General features: G+C 45.5%; 1 protein-coding gene across 6 annotated transcripts in view; it reads right to left on the bottom strand.

Annotated features, from left to right (window-relative positions):
* The window catches only part of CKAP5 (cytoskeleton associated protein 5), a 300,340-nt gene that overhangs the window by 268,871 nt on the left and 9,409 nt on the right, over positions 1 to 22,060 (bottom strand). For all 6 annotated transcript variants that reach the window (XM_029583093.1, XM_029583094.1, XM_029583096.1 and 3 more), the window contains exons 2-3: positions 17,779 to 17,864; positions 716 to 909 (exon numbers count right to left, since the gene is read on the bottom strand). In XM_029583093.1, the coding sequence (XP_029438953.1) occupies positions 716 to 909; positions 17,779 to 17,832 (248 nt within the window). In that variant the 5' untranslated portion in view covers positions 17,833 to 17,864. The remainder of the gene's footprint in view (positions 1 to 715; positions 910 to 17,778; positions 17,865 to 22,060) is intronic.

Genomic DNA, 22,060 nt, shown 5'->3' with positions numbered 1-22,060 from the left:
TCAGCATAAGTAGCAGTATCAGTCAAAACTTCTGCCTCCATCTGCTGGGGGGGGGAGGCAAAACCCAGGAGTCTGGACTGATCTGGGTATGTCAGGGAATGGTACTTGTGTGCTTATGTGGGTGGCTCATAACAATCAGGTAGACACATGTGCATCCGTCTCCCGAATTTGATATGTGGCTGGTTTTTAAGATTTACCTTTAAAGTTCCTAAATGGTACCAATGTACCAGCCTGGATCCTTGCAAGCAGATCAGGGATTTATCTGCATGCCCATGCACAGACCCCCACTGTATAAGCTATTGGGACAAAGAAAGTGCACCACTGATCACATTAATACTTATATATGAGCTGAATTAGTGAGCCAACATTACAGTTATGCAAGAGACACTGACTGGTTGTTATGAAAAGTGTCACAAGAAAGACCTGTTAATACTGGTGGATATGAAGTTTTATATATCATAAGAACATGCCATACTGTGTCAGACCAAGGGTCCATCAAGCCCAACATCCTGTTTCCAAACACTAAACCCAAACACCAAAAAGATCCCATGCTACTGATTCTAGTTCAGCGATTAATAGCCTCACCATAGCCTTAGCACTTATGAACAGGACAAGAGTAAAGTTTCTGTCTTCCCCATGTAAGAGTCCAAGGGGGGGGGGGGGGCTCTAGTGCACTTTAAGAGAGACAAGGGAAGTGGAAGGTAAAAGCACTTACTTTCCTGCTACATGAGCTCTTTCAACATAGACAAGGGCTGCTTCTAAGCCCTTCAGCTGAGCTACAGCATTTGAATCAGTTACAAACTTTTTGATCAGTCCAAGATACTTTGACCACTCTGGGCTCTTCTCATCAGAAATCTTGTCAAAAAGCTTCAGAGCTTCTTCATAGCCATTTAATCTTGCTTTCCATAACTAGAAAAAAAACAAAAAACATGCAAGCAAGGAACAGATGAGCAGTGTACATGTAAAAGAAAAAAAAAAGAGAGTTGTAACAAATGTTTGTATTCCCTTTGGTAAAACAATACAGTGCCAGATATTTTAAACTCTTGCCCCTGTACCCCAAAGCAACACACCTTACTGCTGAATTTTCAAATGAATTGCCCATATACTATTGTAGCAATCTTCAAAAGCCCATTTACTGGATTAAAAGCTTTTAAAAGTCAGGCCCTTAATGAAGATGATTTTAAAATGGAAAACATTTCTAAATGCCACTGAAGCATTACATTGAGTGCAACTTCTCATAAATAACAATGTTTTAGATGTCAGTCAAAATGAGTTCCAGGTCCTGCTGCAATTGCTTTTATCATCTTACAAAGCAAAAGATTCAGCTGAAGAATTCAAATAGCAGCAAAATATGGTAAGAGGCAGAGCAGAGTGCTTATCTCTAACAAGTGTTCTCCGAGGACAGCAGGATGTCAGTCTTCACACATGGGTGACCTTAATGAAGTCTGGCACAGAAAACTTATGAAAGTTTCTAGAATTTTGACTGAGCCCTTCTGAGCATGCATTACATCAGTGGCCACATGTGGTCCCCTCAGTCTTACAACATTGAATTTTAAGAAAAAACAATTCCACAGGGAAGCGGGTGGGTCTCATGACAACCCATGTCTTGTCCTCTGAGAACACCTGTTACAGGTAAGCAACCATGCATTCTCTGAGGACAAGCAGGATGGCAGTCCTCACTTGGGTGAATCCCTAGCTACAGGCAGTCCCCACCCCACAAAAAAAGGGGGCCAACAAAACAGGTGCAAAAAGGCACAACAATGTTTGTTGGCAACGGGGGGAGGAGGGAGTATCTTAAACAAAAACAGGCTTTGGGTGGCTATAGAATCTGGTTCTAAACCAGAAACAAGTTCTAAAGGGCAGATTGGACAAGAAAGTACCATTCTTAATATCATTAGCAAGCAAAAACCCTCTAATTCCCCCTATAACCCCTGCTCTGGAACCTTCTTTAAAGCCCTCAAACAAGAGGCTTGATTTTTTCTCAGTCTTTTGGTTAACCAATCCCTAGAAACTGGAGAATTCCCCCATACCTTGAAAAAGACTTCCATATTACCTATCCAAAAATCAAAAGCCAAAGAAATATCAGATCTCAACAATTACAGACCAATTGCCTCTCTTACTTCTTTAGCGAAACTTATAGAATCTGCAGTACTACATCAATTAACCGATTTTCTCACAGAACACAATATTCTACATATCAATCAACATGGATTCAGAAAAGGACATTCCACAGAAACACTCTTACTATCCTCTTTCGACACTTTTTTTTGTGCTTTTGATTCATATACGGATTACATTATAGTTTTTTTAGACATTTCATCTGCTTTTGATACAGTGGACCATCAAATTCTCATTTCAGGTTTAAAATCTATAGGTGTTACAGGAACAGTTTTGAATTGGTTCTCATCATTCCTCTCAGATCGCCCCCAACAAGTTAACTACAATCACCACTCATCCACTCCCTACATTATCAATTCCAGTGTCCCCCAAGGTTCATCTTTATCCCCTATTCTGTTCAATATATATCTCTTACCGCTATGTAACATCTTATCTTCACTCAATCTTCAATTCAAAATCTATGCAGATGATATTCAGTTCTATGTCCCTTATAAAACATCTTGGTCAGCAACATTATCTTTGGTTTCCCTCTATCTATCCACCATAAACTCCTGGTTCTCTCATAACCGGTTAAAACTAAACTCCTCAAAAACTGAAATTATACATTTATCGTCTATTTCAGATACTACAATAGGTCCACCATCACACTTGTCAATAAACAATACTACCATACCCATAACACGTCAAGCTACAAACCTAGGTATACTCATAAACTCTGATCTTTCTATGAAGCAACATATCTCCTCACTTACCAAAAAATCATTCTACAAACTACGGCTTCTAAAACATTTCCGACCACTGCTCTTCTATCGTGACTATCGAACCATTCTTCAATCCCTAGTCTTCTCCGGTCTCGACTATTGTAATGCTCTTTACCTAGGACTACCAGATTCTTCACTATACCCCCTTCAATTAATTCAAAACAGTGCAGCCCGAATTCTAACTAGAACACCTTTATATCATCATATCACTCCTATCCTTCAATCCTTACACTGGCTCCCCATAAAATTCAGGATAAAATATAAAATTCTTTCCACTATTCATAGCCTAATCCATAATCCAACTTCCACCTGGCTCTGCTCTTTACTACGGATTTACAAACCAACAAGACACTTAAGATCACTTACCCAAAATCTCTTAGACATTCCCTCACCCAAACAAGCCAGATTAGACGTCACCAGAAAGAGAGCTTTCTCGGTAGCCGGTCCCATTCTTTGGAATTCACTCCCAAACCCTCTCCGATCTATATCAAATCCGTCTCACTTCAAAAAATCACTCAAAACACATTTGTTCCAACTCGCATTTCAAACATCCACTCAAGAACAAGTTTAATGCTCATTCATTTCATTTCCACATTCATCATATTCATCTCATTCCTTCCCTTTTTACTATTCCCCCATTCCCCTTTTACTAGTTACATTTCCATTTTCTCATACCCTCCCTTCCCCCCCTCCTTCCCTTTTTCCCCCCGATAGGAAGTCCATGGCAACATATTCTTATTTATTATTTTGTTTTTGAGTAATTAATTTGATTTATTTTTTTTTAAGCTAAATTTTTAGCTATTGACTAATTTTTGTATATTTTAACTTATTTTTAATTTGACTTTCTTTGAAAAATTTTATTTTAATTATGTAAACCGTTCTGACAAAAACTCATTTTATAAAACGGTATATAAATATTTTAAATAAATAAATAAGACAAAGCCAGACACTATTGTGATATGAATGAGTGGCTGGAACGCCAAGTCGCAGCTCTGCAGATCTCATTGGGACTGCTGGCAAGTGGGCCACTAATGCAGCTATGGCTCGAACAGAGTAAGCCTTGACATGACCTCCAAGATGCAATCTAGCCTGGGCATAATAGGAGATGCAGTCTAATAGCCAATTGGATAGTATCTTTTTGGCGATGACAATTCCCAGCCTGTTCTGGTCAAAAGAACAAAGCTGGTTGGATTGTCTACGGGCTTCAGTCCATTCCAGACAGAAGGCCAAGGCTTTCTTGCAGTCCTAACTGTGCAGAGCTTCTTCACCTTGGTGAGAAGATAGCCTGAGAAAGAACATTGGCAAGACAATGGACGGGTTAAAAAGGAAGTCAGTCACCACCTTAGCCAGGAACTCAGGGTGCATGCACAAGACCATCCCATTGTGAAAACTTTTAGTGTAATTTGGATGAGTCACCAAGGCCTGGAGCCCACTGACCCTGTGTACTGAAGTGACAGCCACCAAAAATACAACCTTCCAGGTCAGGTACTTCAGGTCACATGAGCACAGTAGTTCAAAAGCAGCTTTCATCATCAGCTGAGCTAAAAACACTGTCCCTAAGACAAAGCACAAAATCTTAGGGTAAGGCTTCAACTGAAGCAGACTATAAGCTGTATAGAGATAGGTTTACCTGCTACACCATGGTTAAATGTAGAAATTACTTAACTGATAATTGTTTTCCTTACTGTAGACAGATTGACTTGGGACCAATGGGTTATGCTGCCCTATCAGCAGATGGAGACACAGTAAGCCTGCAAAGCTGATGTCATAGTATATTTACCCCTGCCGTGACATCAAGACCTCCAGTTTTCTCTTCAAAAGCCACTGTGGACATACTAGTGAAAGGACTTGATTAAAAATATAATAAAAAATGGATAACTAACTGTACTCTACCAACCATAAACCCTAAATTCCAGTAAGACTATAGGTACCTAGGGACTGGATGAACAACCGTAATCCCTTGGATTTTAGGCCCACTCCACAGAAGAACCCGTGGCACAGTTCTCGGGTAGCCGAAGGCGGGATGCCGAGTACAACTGTCTACAACAAGGAAAATGAAATTATCAGGTAAGTTAACTACTCCATTTTTTTTTAGTGTGTAGCCAGATGGACTCAGTACCAAGCGGATGTACAAAACCTACTCCTGATCAGGGGTGGGGAGGCTGCCAGCAGTCTGGTCAACACTGCCTGTGCAAAGGCTGCGTCCTCTCGGGCCTGTATATCCAGACAATAAAACGTGGAGGTGGTATGCAAGGAGGACCACATCGGCACTTGATAAATATTGGCAGGTGACTGTCTAATTGCCACATACGAGACCACCTGAGCCCTAGTGGAACGAGCTCGAACTCGAGAAGGCAATGGCTTTCTGGTCTCCACATAGGCTCCCATGACCACCGCCTTAATAAAAAAGTGATCTATGGTACCCTGTGAAGCCGGTTCACACCGCTTCCTTCCACAGTGAAGGACATACAGGCGGTCCGTCTTTTGGAACGATTCTAAGAGTTCCAGATACTGCACTAGAAGTCTCTTGACATCCAAATGACTGAGGAATAGCAATGAAATGGACTGAGTCAAATGAAACTCCGATACTACCTTGGACAAGAAGGATAGAACACTACATTGCTGTAATGCCCCTAGAGTCAGGAGGAATGGCTGCAGTTCAGAGATGTGATGTGCTGAGTATATAGCCACCAGAACACAATTTTCAAAGTCAATAAAGGCAGAGACTGTGCAGCAGTCGAAAGGAAGGACCTGCCAAACATTCCAGTACTAAGAACATAAGAAATCTCCATACTGGGTGAGACCAAGGATCCATCAAGCCCTGCATCCTGTTTCCAACACTGGCCAATCCTGGCTACAAGCACCTGACAAGAACCCAAAAAATAAGTATATCCCATGCTACTGATGCTAGTAATAACAGTGGCTATTTTCTAAGTCAACTTGATTAATAGCAGGTAATGGACCTCTCCTCCAAGAACATATCCAAATTTTTTTTAAACCCAGCTACACAGACTACCCCCTAAGCACATCCTTCAGCAACAAAATTTCAGAAGTTATTTACACATTTTTTTTTTGCTCAATCTCAGATTTGTGCTACTTGCTAACTTCAGGGAGTGCTCCCTAGTCCTATTATCTGAAAAAACAGATTCACATTTAGCCTTTTAGATCCTCTCATTTTATAGACCTGTATCGTATCCCCTCTCCAAGCAGAACCACCTTAACCTCTCCTCATAGGGGAGCCATTCCAACCCCTTTATTGAGGATAGATAGATTAGATGAATAGATAAATAGATAAATAGATAGAGAGAGAGATAGAGAGATAGATAGCTTTGAGCACCATAACTAACTGTACTGACATTTCCAATGTATTATCAACTATGATTCTTAGATCTTTTTCCAGGGTGGTAACTTCTAATATGGAAAATAGCATCATGTAACTACAGTATGAGTTTTTCCCTAGATTCATCACCTTGAAATTGTCCATATTTGACATAATTGGCATCAGAGACTTGGTGGAAAGAGGATAACCAATGGGACAGTACTATATCAGGGTACAAATTAAATTTCAATGATAGGGAGGATCAACTTGGTGGGAGTGTGGCACTATATCCGGGAGGGTATAGAGTCCAACAGGATAAAGATCATACAAGAGACTAAATGCTCAGTAGAATTTAGATGGGTAGAAATCCCATGTATGTTGGGTAGAGTATAGTGATAGAAGTATACTACCGTCCACCTGGACAAAATGGTCAGACAGATGATGAAATGCTAAGAGAAATCAGGGAAGCAAACCAATTTGGCAGTGCAATAATAATGGGAGATTTCAATTACCCCAACACTGACTGGGTAAATGTAACATCAGGACTTGCTTGAGACAAAGTTCCTGGATGTAATAAATGATTGCTTCATGGAGCAATTGGTTCAGGAACCAACAAGAGAGAGGGAGCTATTTTAGATTTAATTTTTAGTGGAACGCAGGATTTAGTGAAAGGTAATGGTGGTGGGGCCACTTGGCAACAGTGATCATAACATGATAAAATCTAAACTAATAACTGGACGGAGGACAATAAGTAAATCTGCAGCTCTAACACTAAACTTTTAAAAGGGAAACTTTGATAAAATGAGGAAAATAGAAAAAAGAACTGAAAGGTTAAAAATAAAATCCTAGAGGCACAGCCCATATGTATTCCACGCATTAAGAAAGGTGGAAGGAAGGCAAAACTATTACAGTCATGGTTAAAAGGTGAGGTGAAAAAGGCTATTTTAGCCAAAAGAACATCCTTCAAAAATTGGAACAAGGATCTATCTGAAGAAAATAGGATAAAACATAAGCATTGTCAAGCTACGTGTAAAACATTGATAAGACAGGCGAAGAGAGAATTTGAAATGAAGTTGGCCATATAGGCAAAAACTCATAATAAAAGCTTTTGAGGGAGTTGGTTGGACCATTAGATGACCGAGGGTTAAAGGGGCTCTTAGGGAAGATAAGGCCATTGCAGAAAGACTAAATGAATTCTTTGCCTCAGTGTTTACTAATGAGGATGTTGGGGAGCTACCAGTTCCGGAGATGGTTTTCAGGGGTGATGAGTCAGATGAACTGAACCAAATCACTGTGAACCTGGAAGATGTAGTAGGCCAGATTGATAAACTAAAGAGTAGCAAATCACCTGGACCGGATGGTATGCATCCTAGGGTACTCAAGGAACTCAAAAATGAAATATTTGATCTATATTAGTTAAAATTTGTAACATCATTAAAATCATCCATTGTACCTGAAGACTGGAGGGTGACCAATGTAACCCCAATATTTAAAAAAGGCTCCAGGGGCGATCTGGGTAACTATAGACCAGTGAGCCTGATGTCAGTACCCATAAAAATAGTGGAAACTATTCTCAAGATCAAAATTGTAGAGCATATAGAAAGATATGGTTTAATGGAATACAGTCAACATGGATTTACCCAAGAGAAGTCTTGCCTAACAAATCTGCTTCATTTTTTGAAGGGGTTAATAAACATGTGGATAAAGGTGAACCGGTAGATGTAGTGTATTTGGATTTTCAGAAGGCGTCTGAAATTCCCTCATGAGAGGCTTCTACAAAAACTAAAAAGTCATGGGATAGGAGGCGATGTCCTTTCGTGGATTACAAACTGGTTAAAAGACAGGAAACAGTAGGATTAAATGGCCAATTTTCTCAGTGGAAAAGGGTAAACAGTGGAGTGCCTCAGGGATATGTACTTGGACGGGTGCTTTTCTATATAAATATACAGACACACACGCATATATGATCTGGAAAAGAATACAATGAGTGAGGTAATCAAATTTGCAGATAAAATTATTCAGAGTAGTTAAATCACAAGCAGACTGATACATTACAGGAGGACCTTGCAAGACTGAAAGATTGGGCATCCAAATGGCAGATGAAATTTAATGTGGATAAGTGCAAGGTGTTGCATATAGGGAAAAATAACCCTTGCTGTACTTACACGATGTTAGGTTCCATATTAGGAGCTACCACCCAGGAAAAAGGAGCTACCACCCAGGAAAAAGATCTTGGCATCATAGTGGATGATACTTTAAAATTGGTCAGCTCAGTGTGCTGCAGCAGTCAAAAAAAGCAAACAGAATGTTAGGAATTATTAGGAAAGGAATGGTTAATAGAACGTAAAATGTCATAATGCCTCTATAATCGCTCCATGATCAGACCGCACCTTGAATACTGTGTACAATTCTGGTCGCCACATCTCAAAAAAAGATATAGTTGCGATGGAGAAGATATAGAGAAGGGCTACCAAAATGATAAAGGGGATGGAACAGCTCCTCTATGAGGAAAGGCTGAAGAGGTTAGGGCTGTTCAGCTTGGAGAAGAGATGGCTGAGGGGGGATATGATAGAGGTCTTTAAGATCATGAGAGGTCTTGAATGAGTAGATGTGACTTATTTACACTTTCAAATAATAGGACTAGGTGGCATTCTATGAAGTTAGCAAGTAGCACATTTAAGACTAATCAGAGAAAATTCTCACTCAACACACAATAAAGCTCTGGAATTTGTTGCTAGAGGATGTGGTTAGTACAGTTAGTGTAGCTGGGTTCAAAAAAGGTTTGGATAAGTTCTTGGAGGAGAAGTCCATTAACAACTATTAATCAAGTTTACTTAGGGAATAGCCACTGCTATTAATTGCATCAGTAGCATGGGATCTTAGTGTCTGGGTAATTGCCAGGTTTGTGGCCTTGTTTGGCCTCTTTTGGAAACAGGATGCTGGGCTTGATGGACCCTTGTCTGACCCAGCATGGCAATTTCTTGTGTTCTTATATTACATGTAAACAAAATTATCAGGAAAGTAATGTCTTCATTTCCTAGCGTGTAGCCAGATGGACTCAGGACCAAATGGGATGTACAAAAGCTACTCCCCTACAGGGTGGGAGGCTGCCCCTGCGAAAGTTGTGTCCTCCCTGGCCTGAACATCCAAGTGAGGGATGCTGGAGAAGGTGTGTAGGGAGGATCATGTCGCCACCCGATGGATATCTGTTGGCGAAAGCGGCTTATCAGCCCAGGAAACTGCCTGGGCCCTTGTAGAATGCACCTTGACCTGTAGAGGTAATGGTTTTCCTGCCTGTATGTAGGCTGCATTAATTACTTCGTTGATCCAGGGGGCTATGGTCACCGGCAATGTTGCTTCCCCTTGTTCCTTCCCGCTGTGAAGAATGAGCAGGTGATCAGTTTTGCGCACAGGTCCCGATCTTGTCAGGTATCGGACTAGGAGTCTGCCGACATTTAGATGGCGAAGAAGGCGGTGTCTTCAGAGTCCTTATGTTCATCTGAAGATGGTCTCAAGATGGTTTGGTTCACGTGAAACTGGGAAACCACTGGGAAAATCCAAATACACGTGAAACTGGGAAACCACTTTTGGTAAGAAGGAGAAGACCATGCGCTGTTGTATGATTCTAGATGTGAACCTAAGAACGGTTCCCGACAGGATAATGCCTGAAGTTCGGAGATGCAACGAACTGAACCACCACGGATGTAGTCTTCAATGTTAAGAGGCGTGGCGGCAGACCACGAGTTGGTCTGCAGAAAGTCCCGTCTAGGTAGAGATTCCTTAGAGGTACCGGCCCTTTTAGAGGCTGTCAGAGTTGTTTAATCCCTTTCCGGGAGAGGGACACATCTGGATGGGTTGCTAGTCTGATGCCCTCCATTTCAGCAGTGAAGCCATTCACAGTGTGGCAAGTTGGACCTTGAGGGAATTGAGTGACAACCCCTTCTTCATACCTTCCTGCAGGAACTCCAGGATCATGGGATTTTGGCTGTTCGTGGGAGAATCCCGCGGTTCTTATATCAGGCTTCGGATACTCTCCAGATCCCTATGTAAGACAGGGATGTGGAGATCTTGCGCGCAGTGTCAATCATAGCCTTTGTATAACTGCGATTCTTCTGGCTGGCCCTCTCAAGGGTCAGATCGTAAGAGGGAATCGAGATGGACCTACTTGGAGCGTCTGACCCTGCCGGATAAGATCCCTATGTGGATGTAGGCACAGAGGGTTCCCTGCAAGTAGTCTTTGACCAAGACTACCATAGCACGCAGACATGCAATCAGGGGCGACTAGTAGATCCAGTCCCCTGTGGTGCTCTATCTTGCAGATGACTCTGCCCAATAGTGGTCATGTTCAGGTTTGGACAAGAGCATTGAGTCCTCAGGATTGTGGTTCTCGTCTGGGACTGAAGAACCTGGGATCTACTGGCAACCCGGCTCAATGCCCAAGGCTGGGAGGCCCTAGCTATTTACTATCAGTTGGAGGGCTGTGGTCAACAGCATCCATTCCGCTGGGTCTAGGCTCTCTCTGCTGAGGTGGTCTGCTGAGACATTATCTTTTCCCGTGAAATACGACTTTGTTCTGTTTGTTGTTCATGACCCATCCGAGCTCCTGCAGGAGGCTCTTGACTCTGGTAGTCACCTCCCTGCTCTCCTCTGAAGATTTTGTCCTGATCAGCCAGTCTTCCAGGTGAGGATGTACTAGGACCCTTTCCTTCTCCAGTACTGCTGCCACAACCACCATACTTTTGGTGAAGGTCCTGGGGGGGTTGTTACTAGGCCCAAGGGGAGCCCCCGGGACTGGTAATTGTGACCCAGTATTGCAAAGCGCAGGAAGCGCTGGTGATCCAGATAAACTGGGATGTCACGATAGGCTTCGGGGAGGTCCAGGGAGGTTAGGTACTCTCCTGGTTGAACTGCCATTACAGTGGAGCACAGGGTTTCCTTGCTGAAGTGTGGCATCTGTAGATGATGGTCGACATTCTTGAGACCCAAAATGGGTCAGAATGACCCTTCCCTTCTTGGGAACAATAAAATAGATGGAATAGGGCCCAGTATGCTGGGGCATGGACCCCGGTTATTGCCTTCAGAATGAGTAGTCTTGTTAATGTGGTTTCTACTGCCAGTGTGATCTCAAATTTCTCGATAGGTGCAGCGGAATTCCAGAGTGTACCCCTCTCAATTGATATTTAGGACCCATTTGTCCTATGTTCTCTTGACCCATCTTTGGTAGAAGAGGGCAAGTCGACCCTCTATGGCTTCTTCCTGTGGATGGGCCGGTCTCTTCTCACTGTGGGGTACAGTTGGAGCCTGTCCCCCGGTCCTGCTCCCCTTTTGGTGTGTCTGCTCCGAGAGGACTGGTTTCTTCTGGAGGGGAGAAGTACCTGGAACTACATTCCTGTAGGACCTAGAGTGCTGCAATCCTTTGCCCTTGGTCCTTCTGAGGGGAGGGACGCTGGGGTCTTCTACCATTATCTTCCGGTAGTCTGGGTACTGGAGATTTGTCCCATTTGTTGGCTAACTTCTCCAAATCGCTCCCGAACAAGAGGTTCTTTAGGGGGATTCTCGTGAGATTTGCTTTAGATGTCACGTCCGCAGACCGGTTTTGTTGCGCTAGTCTTCTGGCTGATACTGCGCACTAGGTCTGAGCTTGCATCAGTGAGGAAGGATGCCGCAGATTCCATCGTCTTTCCGGCCACATTTGCGTCTCTCTAGGAGTAATCAGCACGTGCTACCAGTGCGAAGCAGGAACAATCTGCAGTGTCATTGCTATTGCGTCAAAGGCTTGCTTAAGGATGGAATCCTGTAGTCTGTCCTTCAGTGTCGCTCCTTCAACGGAAATCTTTGTTCGCTTTGAGACTGCACAGGCCATAGTGTCCACTTTTCGGGAACGCAGGCGCTCCTTGGCCACAGGTTCTAGGGGGTAGGGCTTCCAAGGATCACCCCCCCCCCCCCTTTGAAGTTGGCCTCTGGGGCATTCCATTCCAGGTCAATCAGTTCCTGGATGGTTTCCAACATAGGACCATAGCATGAGACCTTACGAGGGGACACCAAGATAGGGTTCCTCTTTGGTTCTGCCATAGGGTCAGAGCCCGGGATGCTCAGCATCTTCGGAGTCTGAGGAACAAGGACTGGTAATTCGTCCTTGTGGAAGAAGTGAAGTATGGTTCCATCCCTGGAGGGATTTCTCCTTCCAGGGAGTCACTCTCCTCACTGAGTTATCTGGACCCCAAATAGGGGAATTCTTGGTTAGGCGAGGCCTGTCTCAAGGCATCTGAGTAGTGCTGGGAGGATCTTGTGCTTCCGGCCTGGGTTGAGCCATGATAGCCACAGGGGCTGTTCACAGCCCTTTAAATAATTCCACCCAAGAGGAGATCCCTGGGTCCATGATGATCCCAGGGGAGGGGTGGAGATATGCCCCAGAGGTGTCTTCCTGTAGGTCTTGGGGAACAAGCCTCATTAGTTTTGGACCTGACAGTGGGGGTCCGCTCCCCCTGGGTTCTTCGCTCCACAGACAGGGGCAGGACTTCAATTCAGTCTGCGTGGCTCTTATGTGGCAGGCTATGCAAGGAGAGGGCCTAATGGCCATCTTAAGACGCTGGTGCCATTGCATCTATGGCTAGGCGAACAAGTTTCACTGCGTGTGAGGATTTGGGCATAGACGTAGATATGCGCTTGGTATTTGTGTGCAGCCATAGGTATGCGCCTGAAGGTGCTCCGCGTGCGCGTGACCAACTTATGCACTCAGCTCCAAGATGTGCACACCGCTGTATGCGCAGCTATGTGCATGACTATGGTATGTGCTTAAGTTATGCACATTGGCCGCCGGAAGATCGTGTGCGTCCCGCCGAGGGGGAGGGAAGATGGCACCCCCCTTAAGGGTCTCCCTTGGACAGATTGGGAGTCTAGCCTAAGGCTGCTCAACCCGATCTATGTTCCTTATAACTCACTGAGTCGGTAGAGCGATCAGAGTTCTGGAGACCTGAACGTAAAGTTTCCTTGTTACCTGGTCTAGTCGTTTACCGCTTGTGTACCGGACAGTCTCCGGTACACAAGCGGTAAAAGCGGGGGGGGGGGGGGGGGGGGGGGGGGGGGGGGTTACCTTCACCGCCATGCTCGGATGTGCAGCTGCTGCCTTTCAGCCACTCTGGGGGCTAAGTCCATGCCGGGACCAAGGGACACCGGAGATCACCTCCGGGCACTCTCAACTGGGGGAGGGGCCCTTAGGTTTCACCTGCAGAAGAGCGGGGATCGATCTTCTTAAAGGTAAATTCCTTTATTTTTGCTGTAATTGTTACCACTATTCTAGTGTGGAATGGTGTCTGCATCTGTTAAGGGAGACACACAATACTGAAGAGCTAAGCATGCTGCATGGGTATATGTAGGCTGATCTTGACTTTGAAATCTGGCTTTGTACCGAAGGACCAGAGGTGTTCACTGAAATAGGATAACCAATAGTTGGAGCCCAAGACAGCGGTTCCAGTATAGGCCGCAAGTGGGATGATCTGGGGAACCATGCCACAAAAGGTAGAGATGGTATGCTGTACTCACGATGGCATCTTGTAGCCATCAAGGAGAACTGGAGCTGGAAGGTGAGGTCCTCCAATACGATGCGAGCTGCTCACTGGAGAAACAGACAGAGAAATGGCCCTCCGAGGAGTGGATAGCCTAGAGTGCACAATAGGCCCCCCCGAGGAGTGGGTACCTCAACCACTCTGCAAGACAGTGAGGCGAAGTCCCAGTAGGAAGGAACTAGCAGGACGATATCCTTGCTATCGATTAGCGAGGAAGTCAGCTGGTGTTATATACCATATGCGGATGACGTCATGCGGTGGGGACGTCCCCGAGGTTCCCGTCATGATGTCCTTCAAGGTGGTTCAGGCATGCGCCTAGAGGAACCCAGATGCAAGACGGCTGCCGGGAGCGCCCACACCATCCTGGGCATACCAAGGAGGTCATCGTGGGGAAGCAAAGGCCGCCCTCTGTCCCAAACTCTGAGTTGTGAGAAGCAGAAGAGGTAAGCGTGAGAGGTCACAGCCACCTGCGACCAACTGGTGCAACAATTCTCATCAGTAACTCCATTAGGATCTCATGCACTGTGACTACCATGATCTCCTTAGGAGACTTCATGTACTGGAGAATATCCAGCATCTTGCGCCAGGTATCATCTTGTTTCTACAATAAATGGGATGGCCTCTGCCATCAACCAGACAAAACTTCTGAATGAGATTCCCTTGTGCCAATGGGAGAAGAAGGGTCAGAGTCTATGGAAATCTTTGAATACAGGCCTCTGGTGCTTCTCCTTTCTTAGATGGATTAAGTGTCACATCCAAGTTTTCTACACTTTATTGATGTGTGCACATCAAGAGAAACAATGTTAGACAGGTTTAAAACTGACAAAACCTAACAAGCTACATCTGATTTTTTATATATATATCTTATAAAATTAGCATGATTCACTTTTCTGAGCATCTCCCCCCCAGGAGTGGTTTGATTTCTGCTCTTATTTAAGCACTCTCTCATTCATAAGTGTTTATTTTTATTCCAAGCATAATCATTTGCTTTTAGCTTTAGTCTCTTTACCATCTGCACAGGAAAGTAGAGTTAGAACATTCTGTAACCTTTAATCTAGCTTCCTATTCCCTTTGTCTGCATAGCCACATGTGTAACGTTATAGCTTTAAGCAAAATATTCCATTATAATCGTAAGATAAATTCTAAATATATGTGCTAAATATTTGGTTGCCTACTTTATGCCATTATTTTTGGCCTATTTCCGATAATGATATTTAAATCATCAAGCCTCTGAGGAATCTACTCCTCAGGCATCAAGAGATGTACTCAGTGTCAGACAGCTGATGGATCCCATGGCATTTGGTCCTCTGCCAGTGGTATGCAAACCAGAGCAACTGACTGGGTACGCCTGGACCCCAAGGCCACCCCCGAGTTCAGGGGAGCTCCCTCTTCCAAGGAACTGGGAAAGACCACTGGACCAATAACTGGTGGTTCTGATGCCCCAAGCATCAAACCTGTGACAGTGTGGGTAAAATACAGATAAGCACCTGAAGGATGTAGAGCAGTGGCTCCAGGAGCAGCAATGCTGGTTCCAATGTCATCTGTGCTCAAACACCAAGGCCCTGCAGTGCTTTCTCCATGGCCTGCTGCATTCACTTCTCCAGCTCCTCAAAGATTGCAGATACTAACATGGACTAGGATCCAGGAGGCCAACATCTGGACTGGTGGTGACCATGCAGGACAGGTGCTCTTCCCCATGGTGGTCGCTTCAGGGGCATTTCAGCAAAGCTGATGCATTCCTGTGCCCGGAACCATGCATGGACTGGAATAGATGTTTCTTTGGCTTCCCTTGATATTCAGTTTAGTCCTTCCCTGGTGCAGAGGTTGAAGATAATAAACCCGACATCTTAGACCTGGAACAGCTGGTTGATAACTCATCTCTGGGATCCCTGATAGGCACTGCTGTCTGTGCCCATGGCCCCACCGATGTCAATGGCTCGATGGCCATTGGTGAGGCTGAGAGGTCCCTTGATGTCAATGGATTGGTCTTCTGGTGCCCAAAGAGTTGGTCCACCTTCTCCAAACAGGCTCGAGTCCTTTGTGGATTATCTGTACACACTTGTGTCATATGACATCCGTGGTTGCTGCATCTATGATGGGGATCTGTGATAGCAACAGCTCTTGATGGCCAGCAGGCAACAATCACACCACTGTGCTAGGATCAATGATGAAATTAAACTCACTTTGAAATTTCAAAAAACCTACTTGCAAATGATAGAGGGGAGGAGAGAGAGACCCCACCTTGATCCAGTTGGAAGATTGATAACTCCCCCCCCAAAAAAAAAAAAAACACAAAGCACACCCCACACACAAGCAAGAGAAATCCTTGAAACAAGGAGAGTCAGACACTCCATTGGATGTTGCTGCTCATGTGCAAGGACTGCCATCTTGTTTGCCCTGTAAGAAACACTCAAGAACAGCGGTTCTCAACCAGTGTGTCGCAACACTTCCTGGTCCCCTGCTGACCCAGCTGCTCCAGCTACCCGAGCGAAATAGGTCCTCCGCCCGGGCCCAAACGCAGCAGGACAGCTGGAGTCAACGGCACCCATATGCTCTTCTTCCCACCCCCTCCCTCCACAGCCCGGAAGAGGAAGCGGTGAGCAGCAGGTGCGTGTGCGGGAAGAAACCATGATAGTGCGGGTAGCTTCGACGAATGAGCAGTGCAGCTCAGAGTAAAATGAATAACGTCAACCTCTGTGGCCAATGGGACTCCTTTTTGCGCGAGGGTTGAAAGTGAAGGAGGTTGCTGCCACTAGTTGGGGGGGGGGGGGGGGGGGGGGGGGGGGGGAGTGAATAAGCAAGCATGTATGAGTGAGACAGCATGTATATGAATGACAGAGCCTGTGGGTGAGAGATAGAAGGAATAAGTGTATGATTGAGAACCTGTATGCGTAAGTTTGTGTGATACAGAGCCTGTGTGTGAGTGATTAGGGGCTGGTTTAGGTAAGGGAGCATGCGAGTATGTGATTGAGAGCATTCGTGTAAATGAGAGAAAGAACATGTTTGTAAGCATGTGAATGAGAGAAAGACAGCCAGCATGCGTGTAAATGTGTAATTAAGAGTTTATGTAAGTGAGAGAGAAAAAGTATGTGTCTACGTGAGCGAGCATGAGACAAGCAAACCATCCCTCCTCCCGATAATTCAAAACAATCTCAGGGCACCTGGATATCAAAATGTTCCCAGGTATGCAGAGCAATACCTTTTTTGTATTCTTAGTTTTCATTATTGGGCCTTTGTATCTATCTTGAAATGTTTTATTAGAATCTAGAAATTTTTTATGAGATTTTAATTTGATATTCCATTCATCTGCTGTTTTGAAATTATTTTTTTGTTAGTATGGTTTTGCTGCTATTGATTTTATATTTCTTGATTTGTTTTATAAGGACTAGTGATTTTTTTTTCCTTTGTTGCACTGCATACAGAGACTCTGGCTTGTTGCAGTTTCCAGTTCAGTTTTTGTCTGCATGCTGCTGGTTATACGTTTTGGTCTCTTTATTCTTTGTTAGGTAAGGGTCAGCACATGTGATTCAGGTGAGGTTTTCTGCTAGCGTGTAGTTTCTGTATAGGGCTCTATAGTAGCCTGGCTTGTTCTGTTTTCCTAATAGGAGGTGTGTAAGTGTCTTAAGGCCTGGTATAATATTTTCAGTGTTGCATTTCCTTAGGTAAGGTGTTTACTAGTACTCAAACAGTAAACATCCCACACAAATTTCTATTTATGCAAGTTCTATTCAGACAGAATCTCTCTTTCCCTTGTGTCATTCTTAACAATAAAAAATAGTGGGCCTTTATTTCCGCCATGGATTGTAATGAGCAGTGTGTCACACATGTGAGCGTGGTCTGTCAGGTGTGGCATGATGGGAAAAAAAGGTTGAGAACCACTGATGAAGAATAGTCAAAAGCAAGGGGTCATAAGTAACTCTTCCCCATAGCTATATCACAATTTGTAGGAGTAAGATAAGGGATTGTAACCCAAAAACAGAGCAGATGAAGGTTGCATGCTTAGCTGACATCTCACCTTGTGTTCACATTTCTGGTCAATGGGTAGTTTCAGCCACTCGTCATCTCCCATCTTGCCAGTTTATTCTTTAGATAAGGGAATATCTAGATGATAAAAAGGCAAAAAAAAGAGACCCCATTAAATTTACATATACCTGTATCCCTCCCAAGTCAACAATTCGCAATCCATAAGCCAGTGCTTTAAAACAAGCACTTCCAGACATAACATGGAGTTCGAAGAAAAAAAAAAAAATCAAAAGACCATTTATTAGCAAATTTGGAAGAAAGCAATAGTAATTTTAAAAGCCCTAAGATGCAGCATAAGCAGTACATACTATGGCCACTATTTTATATAATCAAGTATTATATTGCCAAATTTCTAGTGTTATTTGGTATATTTATAAAAAACATTCAGGAGATAAAATGTTAACACAAAACACTGTGTAAACTAGTACAACTCACAGAACGGTATTATGCTATTTAAACAAGTATGGAGAAATTGCTTTCTGTACCTGTTAACTTCCTTTCCTTGAATCCTGCTAGAACAGCTTAGATGCATAGATTTATGCTGTTCTGACAGCAGATGGAAACAGAAGTTTTTCCATGACAGCATCATTGCTTTGAAGAGTAATTCAGCACAGGTACTTGCCACTGTTCATATGTCAAAGCAATTGAATGGTAGAACCCTCTAAACCACCATCATGAAAGGGGGGGGGGGAGAGAACAACCTCCCCCCCCCCCCCCCCACACACACACACAGAGCAAACCTCTTATTGGGAATCAGAGAAAGAGAAGAAATAGAATCCAAAAAAGGAAATATGAAGAATCTTAAGGATCTCTCCAGACAGGAATGGAAAACCTCCTGTAATACCCAAGATGCTCAATTCAGAACAGAACTTGATGACTTCATGTGAGGGTCTTTGACTAGTCTACTGCTTCATTTTTTTTTAAGGCGTTAATAAACATGTGGATAAAGGTGAACTGGTAGATATAGTGTATTTGTCAAACGCCTTCTGAAAATCCAAAGTCCCTCATGAGTACGGAATCTAGGAATAATAATTGACCCTGAGCTAAACATGAACACACATCTCATTGAAAATAAAAGAAGGATATGCAAAACTAATGATCTTGAGAAGACTAAAACCTCTAACACTAAACAATTTCCGCACTGTCCTACAGGCATTGATATCCACAAGCACTGATTACTGTAAAGGAAAATTAGTTTCTTACCTGATAATTTTCGTTCCTGTGGAACCAAGGATCAGTCCAGGACACCTGGGTTGTGACTCCGCACCAGTAGATTGAGACAGAGCAAGACCTGTCGGCTCAGCCATATATGACAGTGTGCCAGCCACAGCCCCTCAGTCTTACGAAATGTCAAAGTAGAGAACATGAAAAACACAGTAATCTTAACTAACCTTAACTTTACCAGGGAGCAAAATAGGACCCCCACCGGAACAGAACCCTCCTAACCAAGGGAGCGGAACAAACAAGCAAAGTAGGTAATCAACCACAAGCGGGCTCTCCGTTACTCCAAACAGCACTGCGGGCGGGATCCTGGACTGATCCTTGGTACTACAGGAACGAAAATTATCAGGTAAGAAACTAATTTTCCTTTCCCTGTATGTACCAGGATCAGTCCAGGACACCTGGGATGTACCAGAGCCAAATTACCGAGGGTGGGAAGCAGAGAGTCCCGCTCGGAGTACCCTCTCTCCAAACCCCCCGGACTCATTGGCCTGAACATCCAACCGGTAATGTCGACTGAAGGTATGCAACTACTTCCAGGTAGCCGCCCTGCAAATCTCTTGAGGCGACACCTGGGAAGATTCCGCCCAAGACGCAGCGTGAGACCGCGTCGAGTGAGCCCTGAGACCCACGAAGACCGACTTTCCCCGCACCACGTACACGGAACCAATGGCCTCCTTAAGCCAACGGGCGATCGTAGTGCGGGACGCTGCGGCACCTTTCTTGGAACCAGAAAATAGAACGAAAAGATGATCCGTCACCCGAAAGGGATTAGTGACCTCCAGATAGCGAAGAAGAGACCTCCGCACATCTAGCTTCCGTAAGTCCCTCAACTTCGGGTCCGAGGACTCCCCAACCGCGAAAGCAGGGAGCTCAATTGATTGATTCAAATGAAATGCCGACACGACCTTAGGCAAAAAGGAAGGAATCGTTCGCAAGGAGACTCCTGAGTTGGAAATACGCAAAAACGGTTCCCTACAGGATAGTGCCTGCAACTCTGAAACCCGTCGTGCCGAAGCAATCGCCACCAGGAATACGGTCTTCAACGTGAGATCTTTAACAGACCGTTTCAAGGGCTCAAACGGTGCCGAGCATAAGGAGGAAAGAACCCAATTGAGGTTCCAGGACGGACAGGGAGGACGCAAAGGTGGACGGAGATGCTTTGCTCCCCGAAGAAAACGGGAAATATCGGGGTGCAGGGCCAGAGGAAACCCCTGAACCTTACCTCGCAAGCAACCAAGTGCCGCCACCTGTACTCGCAGGGAACTGCACACCAACTCTTTGGCGAGACCAGCCTGGAGAAATGCCAGGATATCGGAGACGGAGGCTGAAGTGGGGACCACCCCACGCTGCAGACACCAGTTCTCAAAAATCACCCAGACTCGGACATACGCCAGAGACGTAGACTGCTTCCTGGATCTCAACAGCGTGGCCACCACCGCATCTGAGTAACCCTTGCTTTTCAAGCGATGCCTTTCAAAAGCCATGCCGCGAGACAGAAGTGATCCGCATCCTCCAAACAGACGGGGCCCTGGCAGAGGAGCCCCGCGAACCCCTGGAGACGAAGGGGAGCGACCACCGACAACTGAATGAGATCGGCAAACCACGGACGACGTGGCCACTCCGGCGCCACCAGGATCACTTTGGACGGGTGCAGCTCTATGCGTCGCAGGATCTTTCCTATCATCGGCCACGGAGGGAACACGTACAGCAACATGTACGGCCAGGGAAGGGCCAGCGCGTCGACGCCCTCGGCCCCTCTCTCTCGGCGTCGGCTGTAAAACCTTGGCGCCTTTGTGTTTTGCCATGTGGCCATGAGATCCATGTGGGGCACCCCCCACGTCCTGCAGATGAGAAGGAAGGCGTCCTCCACCAGTTCCCACTCCCCTGGATCCAGATGATGACTGAGATAATCCGCCTGGACATTGTCGACTCCGGCAATGTGGGACGCTGCGATATTGCTGAGATGTTGTTCCGCCCAGCTTATCAAGAGCTGCGCCTCTTCCGCTACTAGTGGACTCCTTGTCCCACCTTGACGGATGATGTAGGCTACGGTGGTCGTGTTGTCCTACAATATCCGCACCGCCTTTCCCCGTATCAACGGCAAGAAGGACTGCAGTGCCAGGCGAGCCGCTCTGGTCTCTAGCCGATTGATGGACCACTGGCCCTGTACTGACTTGCCTAGGCAAACAGCACCCCAACCGGAGAGGCTGGCGTCCGTGGTCACCACCGTCCAGTTGGGAACCAACAGGGACACCCCACACGTCAGGTGATCCGATACCAGCCACCAATGCAGGCTGTCCCTCGCCTGATCCGTGAGCGGCAGCGGCAGGTGGAAGTCCTCTGACACCGGCTTCCAACGGGATAGCAAAGATGATTGTAACGGACGTAGATGAGCGAACGCCCAGGGGACCAATGCGAGCGTTGACGCCATAGACCCCAGAACCATCAGGTAGTCGCAAACCAGCGGTAGCCGAAGAGACAATAACCGCTTGACTTGAGACTGCAGCTTGCGCACACGCTCCCCGGACAGGGACACCCGGCCCCGTTTCGTGTCGAAGACGGCTCCCAGGTATTCCAAGGACTGGGTGGGAACTAGATGACTCTTGAGGAAGTTGACGACCCAGCCCAGGGACTGTAGCAGCTGGAGGACTCTGTCCACAGCCAACCGGCACTGGCTCTTGGACTTGGCCCGGATCAACCAGTCGTCCAGGTATGGGTGTACCAAGAATCCCTCTCGCCGAAGCTGAGCTACCACCACGACCATCACCTTTGTGAACGTACGAGGAGCCGTCGCCAGTCCGAAGGGGAGTGCCCGAAACTGATAATGCCTTCCCAGGATGCAGAACCTGAGGAACCGCTGAAATGATGGCTGGATACCCACATGGAGGTACGCTTCCGTGAGATCTAGCGAGGTGAGGTATTCGCCGGGCCGCACCGAGGCAATTACTGAACGAATTGTCTCCATTTTGAAGTGTGGGACACGAAGGCACCTGTTCACCGCTTTCAGGTCCAAAATAGGCCTGGCCGTACCGTCTTTCTTTGGGACGATG

The sequence above is a fragment of the Rhinatrema bivittatum genome, chromosome 17 (assembly GCF_901001135.1).
Source record: "Rhinatrema bivittatum chromosome 17, aRhiBiv1.1, whole genome shotgun sequence".
Classification (NCBI taxonomy): Eukaryota; Metazoa; Chordata; class Amphibia; order Gymnophiona; family Rhinatrematidae; genus Rhinatrema; species Rhinatrema bivittatum.
The sequence above is the reverse complement of the archived record's forward strand: the minus strand, read 5'-3'. Positions and strand labels throughout refer to the sequence as shown.